The sequence below is a fragment of the Theropithecus gelada genome, chromosome 14 (genome assembly GCF_003255815.1).
Source record: "Theropithecus gelada isolate Dixy chromosome 14, Tgel_1.0, whole genome shotgun sequence".
Taxonomy (NCBI): domain Eukaryota; kingdom Metazoa; phylum Chordata; class Mammalia; order Primates; family Cercopithecidae; genus Theropithecus; species Theropithecus gelada.
The window spans coordinates 110,093,581-110,101,043 of record NC_037682.1 but is presented as its reverse complement, the minus strand read 5'-3'; the positions used below and the strand labels follow the sequence as shown (position 1 = coordinate 110,101,043).

The 7,463-nt window shown below is 42.6% G+C and overlaps 1 protein-coding gene across 2 annotated transcripts in view; it reads right to left on the bottom strand.

Moving 5' to 3' along the window:
• ARCN1 (archain 1) overlaps nucleotides 1-3,670 on the bottom strand; it is a 30,934-nt gene extending 27,264 nt beyond the window's left edge. Inside the window, exon 1 of one of the 2 annotated variants that reach the window (XM_025357347.1) lies at nucleotides 3,483-3,670. In XM_025357347.1, the coding sequence (XP_025213132.1) occupies nucleotides 3,483-3,485 (3 nt within the window). In that variant the 5' untranslated portion in view covers nucleotides 3,486-3,670. Of the gene's footprint in view, nucleotides 1-2,252; nucleotides 2,379-3,482 lie in introns of those variants that run through there. The other variant, XM_025357346.1, reaches the window with a different exon arrangement.
• Nucleotides 3,671-7,463: the final 3,793 nt, after the last annotated feature.

Here is a 7,463-nt window from a genome sequence, read left to right as displayed (position 1 = left end):
ACACACACACACACACACACACACACACACACACACACACACACACACGATTCATGGCCATATTAAGGCTAGTTTCTATAATTGTCAGGGAGGACTGTTCTGTCTTTCCTATTTACGTGAAGCTATTATAGATAAAATCAGAAAGAAGATTACAATAAAATGTAGACCACATACAAAACCTAAAACTTGAAAAGTAATTCACTCAGTGAGGGTTTTAAATCCATCACATTTCTATTCTAAAACAAAAGCTTGTAGAGAATTAAAATACACACACACACACACACACCCATTATCAGTTTCTGCAGTGAACTTCTATATGAAGACATAAATAGATGGCAAATCAATGGAAACTCAAGAGAATCATTTTCATTCTCTACTGTCCTCTCAAAACACAATTAAAAAGATACATAAAGAATACAGTGCTGGGCATGGTGGCTCAATCTGTAATTCCAACACTTTGGGAGGCTGAGGTGGGAGGATCACTTGAGGTCAGGAGTTCAAGACCAGCCTGGCCAACATGGTGAAACCACATTTCTACTAAAAATAGAAAAATTAGCTGGAGATGGTGGCACATACCTGAAATCTCAGCTTCTTGGGAGGCTGAGGCAGAATAGCTTGAACCTGGGGGGCAGAGACTGAAGGGAGCCAAGATTGCGCCACTGCACTCCAGCCCTGGTGACAGAGTAAGATTCCGTCTCAAAAAAAAAAAAAAAAAGAATACAATAGCTGTGCTGCTGCTGTATCATATATGAAAAAAAGGGGCTGGGCACGGTGGTTTACGCCTGTAATCCCAACACCTTGGGAGGCCGAGGGCAGATCACAAGGTGAAGAGAGAGAGACCATCCTGGCCAACATGGTGAAACCCTGTCTCTACTAAAAATACAAAAAATTAGCTGGGCATGGCAGCATGCGACTGTAGTCCCAGCTACTCAGGAGGCTGAGGCAGGAGGATAGCTTGAACGCGGGAGGTGGAGGTTGCAGTGAGCCGAGATTGTGCCGCTGCACTCGAGCCTGGAGACAGAGTGAGACTCAGTCTCGAAAACCAAACAAACAAGACAAAAAGTCAGAACATGTTCTCATTAATTTGCAGAATACAAGAAAAAGATCAAATCAAGGCCCGCATGTCTACAGTCCCAGCTACTCGGGAGATGGAGGTAGGAGGATCGCTTGCGGCTAGGAGTTTCAGGCCACAGTGCACTGTGATAGTGCCTGTGAATAGCCACTGCCCTCCAGCCTGGGCAACATAGTGAGACCCTGTCTCTTAAAAAAATAAGTAAATCAAAAGATGCCTTTCTTTGTACTTTACTTTATGATGAAGTCATGAGAAGGCATTTGTTTTTGCATTTGTTCACTTATTTATCTATTGGAACTTTGCAGTCTAGGACATTGTGCACTTCAATAACTAAAGCCAAAAGGAATTTATTTTTAAAAAAACAATGTTTATGTACTGATATCTGCAACTTACTTTGAAATGTATATTTTTTTTAATGGAGAGAGGGATGGATGGATGGTTAGATGCATGATAAAATATAGTGAAATGTTAGTTACAGAATCTAGTTGGTGGTTACATGGGTATTCACTACAAAGTTCTTTCAACTTTTCCAGATGTTTGAAAATTTCATAATGAAATGTTGAGCTAAAATAAATTGCTAGAAGTTTTGATACAACTTTCAGATCAATATTTCACCCTATCTGGACATTTCTACTGTCCAAGGACATGTTTGTAAAGGAGCAGGACCCAAAAACATTACACAGAAATAACACCAATGTCTTAAGACTCTACAGAGCAGAATGTACTGAGATAAATTGTTCTCCAGAGTACACAAATCTGTGGGTATCTGGATCATGCTAAGTCCCAAATAATTCAGAAATATGTGACACAACTCTATGTATACGTACACATGTCAAAATAGCATGCAAAAGTTATATTTTATATATATCATGTAGGGCTTTACCATCCCTCAGTTATCAATGAATTAAAAATACTAAATTCCAATAACCTTTTAACAAATAAGATTTTTATAAAGATTATCTATATCTGGTTTACATAATACAAGACCTTAACTTTACCATTAAAATAAAAATACGCTCTAAAATGCACTATTAATTCCAGGGTGTAAACAGGAACTGAGTTTCAAAATCACTAACCAAATACAGAACCTCCTGGAGAAACTGAAAATACAAGTTTCTGTAAATTTTACGTCCAACACAAAAATTTTAGGAGGCAAACCTGTTTGATGCAATTTATATACCTGAGGCTGAGAAAAGCTGTTTAGTGGCTTAAAGCTCAAGCATGAGTTCCCCCCATTATCCAAGTTCTTATCTACAGGGTTGTCAATAGAACTGATTAGGATTGGCACCAAATTACATTCTGTCATCTCTCAGGTACACTGGACGATGTTTTAAATCAAGTTATCTATTGACAAAAAATAAAAAAGAACAGAACAGAATATCCTTCAAAAGATTAAAGGACATAAGGTGCACTGAAAAATAAATTACTAGCTTTTTTGAAACCAAAGAATGTCTACTACTTTATGAATATCTACAAATCACAGCGATAAAGGAAGATTGAGTGATGTCAGCAGTTCTAATTTCCTCCATCCTCAACCACATTAACCTTTCTCATCCTTGTAACAGATGAGTATACAAAGATAACGCATGTGAAGGCAAGTAACTGGTCTCAGAGGATAACTCACCCCTCTTACTCCTCCTCCTGTGAGACATCTGACTACGACATGCCACATACACATTTTACTTCATCTGAACAATAAGTTGCTTGAAGGCAAACCCTGTGTTCTCTGGAACTTGCTCACATTTTCCCAGTGGTCTACACAGTGTATGTACCCTGAGTCACACTAACAAATGGACACAAGTGAGTTCTACGGAAGTAGTGGAAGGTTTCAGGGACACTTGGGTCCTATAAATTAACGTTAGAAGTTACTCCTTTCCGCTCTGTGTCTCCATTTCTCCCTTCTGAACAAACAAAAAAATTTCTGGACACCAGTGGATTTGCATTTCGAGTTATCAACGGCCTAGCAAATACCGGGGGTGGGAGACAAGCTGGTTAACAAGAAGGACCAGAACCTCCGGAGACAGGCCCAGCTTGCTGAGCCTAAGCGCCAGGGAACCGGCAGGACAGCATCAGTTCCGAGGTCCGAAGCCTGGGACCCGCACCACCACCACGAAGTTCTCGCAGAGCAAAAACGCCGCGCCGTCTCAGGGGCAGGTCCCAGCAGACGAGGGAGTCCAGCTGGTTGGGAGGTGGTGGGGAAGCGGGCACGACGACAGATGGACTGAAGTCAGCTCCGTCAGATCTCCAGGAGACCGGGCACAGGAGGCCACATTGCTCCCGGAGCCCCAAGCAAAGCACCCGGCCCTAGACCCTCAGGGCGGGGCTCCTCCGGCCCCGGCCCCAGGCCCGCCGACAGGGAGAGACTGTGAGGCTCGGACCCCAGGAGTTCGGGTCCTGGCTCGGATCTTACCATGGTGAGGGCAGTGGTGGGGCGCGCCCGCTCTCCGGCTCCACTGGGGATAGGGGGAGGGTCTGGGGAAAGGGAGCACGGGCCGCTCTGGATCTGCTGCCCGCTTGACAGGAGCCGCTGCCGCTTCGCCTCTTGCCAAGATGGCGGCCCCGAGCCACGTCTTCAACCGGAAGCGGCGGAGGTCAAAGGGCGGGGCGGGGCGGGGCCTGCGGGCTGGGGAAATTGAGGGTACCCTGCTCGGGTTAAGACTGTGCCCAGGAGGTGTAGGGAGCGTTCACCCCCCGACTGTGGAACCTTATATCTCTGCCCTTTCACTGTCATCGCCTTCATTTATTTTGCGTCACATCTTACAGTTTATTAAGCCGCTGGCACAGCCACTATTATTTAATAAATATACAAGATAACCCTTGTGCATAAAGGACTAGTATCCGGAATATATATAAATAAAAAAAATTTTTTTTTTGAGATGGAGTCTCACTCTGTCGCCCACTCTGTCGCAATAGGGCGATGTCGGCTCACTGCAACCTCCGCTTCCCAGGTTCAAGGGGTTCTTCTGCCTCAGCCTCCCGAGTAGCTGGAATTACAGGCACGGGCCATTACGTTCGGCTGTTTTTTGTAGTTTTAGTGGAGAAGGGGTTTTGCCATGTCGGCCAGGCTGGTCTCGAGCTCCTGACCCCAAGTGATCCACCCGCCTCAGCCTCCCAAAGTGCTGGGATTACAGGCGTGAGCCCCCGCGCCCAGCCTAAGAACTCTTATAACTCAGCAATAAGAAGACAAATACAGTATTCCTGTCTAAAAATGGGCTTCATCTGCAAAATGGAGAGAGTAGAAAACAAAAAATTAAAATGAGCAAAAGATCTGAATAGATATGTGTCCAAAGAAGATATGTAAATGGCTAATACGCACATTAAGAAATGTTGAATATCCTTAGGGAAATGGAAATCAGACCCATGGTGAGATACCACTTCACACCCACTAGGATGGCTATCATAATAATTGTTGGTGAGGATGAATGTGAAATAGTGCAGCCACGTTGGAAAAGAGTTTGGCAGTTCCTCAAAAAGTTAAACAAAATTGCCATATGACTGAGCAATTCTACTCATAGGTACATACCCAGGAGAACTGAATTTATGTCAACACAAAAATGTGTACCCTAATGTTCATAGCAACTTTATTCATAGTAGCCAGAAAGTGGAGACAATCCAAACAAATCCATTCATCAATAGATGTGGCATATATATGGAATGGAATATTATTTAATCACAAAATAGAATAAGGTACTGACATGCTACAATATGGATGAACCTTGAAAATATTATGTGAAAAAAGACAGATACAATGGGGCACTCATATATGATTCAATTAATATGAAAGATCCAGAACAGAAGAAAACCCACAGAGACAGAAACTAGCTTAGTGGTTTCCAGGGGCTCAGGAATGGTAGGAATAGGGACTGGGAGCTAATTAGTGTGAGATTTATTTCTGAAATAATTAAAACATTCTGGAATTAAGCCAGGCATGGTGGCATGATCCTAGAGTCCCAGCTACTTGGGAGGCTGAGTTGGGAGGATGGCTTGAGACCAGGGGTTAAAGGTCAGCCTGTGCAAAATAGTGAGACTTAGACTCTTAAAACAAAAACAAACAAACAAAAAATAGTAGTTCTGGAACTAGATAGAGGCAAATATACTAAAAACCACTAAATTGTATACTTTTAAAAGGTGAATTTTTATGATTTGTAAATTATATCTTTAAAAAAAAAAAACATGCACAGGAAGCAGGGCAGTTGTGCTTATGTCCATTTTGTATATGAAGAAAATGATGAAAAGTTTAAGGGACTTACCCAAAGTTTCTAAACCAGTATATGATGGAACCAGGACTCAAACTCTGTTCTTGTGATTCTCATGTTATTTCTTGTATGCCAAATTTCAGATTTTTCAGAGTATAGCTGATTCAGTAGTTCATCTTTGTTTTTGTTTTTGTTTTTTTTTTTGAGACGGAGTCTCACTGTGTCTCCCAGGCTGGAGTGCAGTGGCGCGATCTCGGCTCACTGCAAGCTCCGCCCCCCGGGTTCACGCCATTCTCCCGCCTCAGCCTCCCGAGTAGCTGGGACTACAGGCGCCCGCTACCGCGCCAGGTTAGTTTTTTGTATTTTTAGTAGAGACGGGGTTTCACCATGTTAGCCAGGATAGTCTCGATCTCCTGACCTTGTGATCCACCCGCCTCGGCCTCCCAAAGTGCTGGGATTACAGGCTTGAGCCACCGCGCCCGGCCAGTAGTTCATCCTTAAATCATTTTATCCCACATCCTTAGCTCAACCCAATAGCACTCACCCATATTAAACCTATATGTCCACAATTAAGTATAATAGCAACTTTTAATTGAGTGCTTAATTTGTGTCAGGTACTTTACACATGTTATTTCCAATCCTTTACAACAATCCAAATAAAGATACTGAGGATCAAAAAAGTTAAGCATTTGTCCAAACTCACACAACTAGTAAGTGGTAGAGCCAAGTTCAAAGTCAGTTTTTTCCTGGCTGGGCCCGGTGGCTTATGCCTGTAATCCCAGCACTTTGGGAGGCTGAGGTGGGTGCAAGAGATCAAAACCATCCTGGCCAACATGGTGAAACCCCATCTCTCCTAAGAGTACAAAAAAAAAAAAATAGCTGGGCGTGGTGGTGTGTGGCTATAGTCCCAGCTACTCGGCGGGAGAATCGCTTGAACCCGGCAGGCAGAGATTGCAGTGAGCTGAGGTCTCACCCCTGTATTCCAGCCTGGGCAACAGAGTGAGACCCTGTCTCAAAAAAAAAAAAAAAAAAAAAGTGACAATGGGTACAAGCTTTCTTTAGGGGATGATGAAATGTCCTAAAAAAGATAACAACTGTACACATTTATGGGGTAAATTTTTATTTATTATTTATTATTTATTTATTTATTTTGAGATGGAATCTCGCTCTGTTGCCCAGGCTAGAGTGCAGTGGTGCCATCTCAACTCACTGTAACCTGTGCCTCCCGGGTTCAAGTGAGTCTCCTGTCTCAGCCTCCCAAGTAGCTAGGATTACAGGCATGCACCACCACACCTGACTAATTTTTGTATTTTTAGTAGAGACGAGGGTTTCCACATGTTGGTCAAGCTGGTCTTGAACTCCTGACCTCAGGTGATCCACCCGCCTCGGCCTCCCAAAGTGCTAGTATTACAGGCATGAGCCATCTCGCCTGGAGCAATTTTAATTTTTGTTACAAAAAGCAGACATGTTTTAAGAAAGATGGAAACAAATTCTTATTTTTTTAGAAAAGTAAAAATCCTGTTAGAAACTATTGCCTTATTGCGGCACCTTCCAGGTCTTCTGACTTGGATCTCAGAAGCTGTGCAAGACCAATTGATGCTGATTCTTCGGAAATATAACTGTAACTGAATTAAACCACAGAAGAAAAATCAACCTTGTAAGCATTCTTCTCGAGGAGTCCCATAGTGGCAGTATATTATAATGGTTAAAAGCAGAGACTTAGGAATCAGACTGACCTATGTTTGGCTGCTGTTTTCAGGACTTATTAGCTGAGTGACTTCAGGCAAGTTACTTTAACTGTCTAAGCCTCAATTACCTAATCTGTAAATTGGCGGTAACATCTATCTCATAAGGTTGTGAAGTAAATTAGATGATATAATCTAAGTGCTCCCCTGCAAAAAATCTAAGTGCTCCTACATAGTAAGTACTCCACATTACATATCCACTATTACGAGCAAAATACATCACAAAATTTTTTTAATGCCGTTCCATTTTTAACTATCAGTATCCCAGAAAAGGTGTCTCTCATTTTTAAAGGCCACTTTCCTTGTTTTCCTCTGGCAGGTTTTCAGGATCAAATTTCCAATATTATTTTCTTTTTAAAATTTATTATTATTATTTTGAGATGGAGTCTCGCTCTGTCACCCAGGCTGGAGTGCAGTGGTGCGATCTTGGCTCACCACAACCTTTGCCTC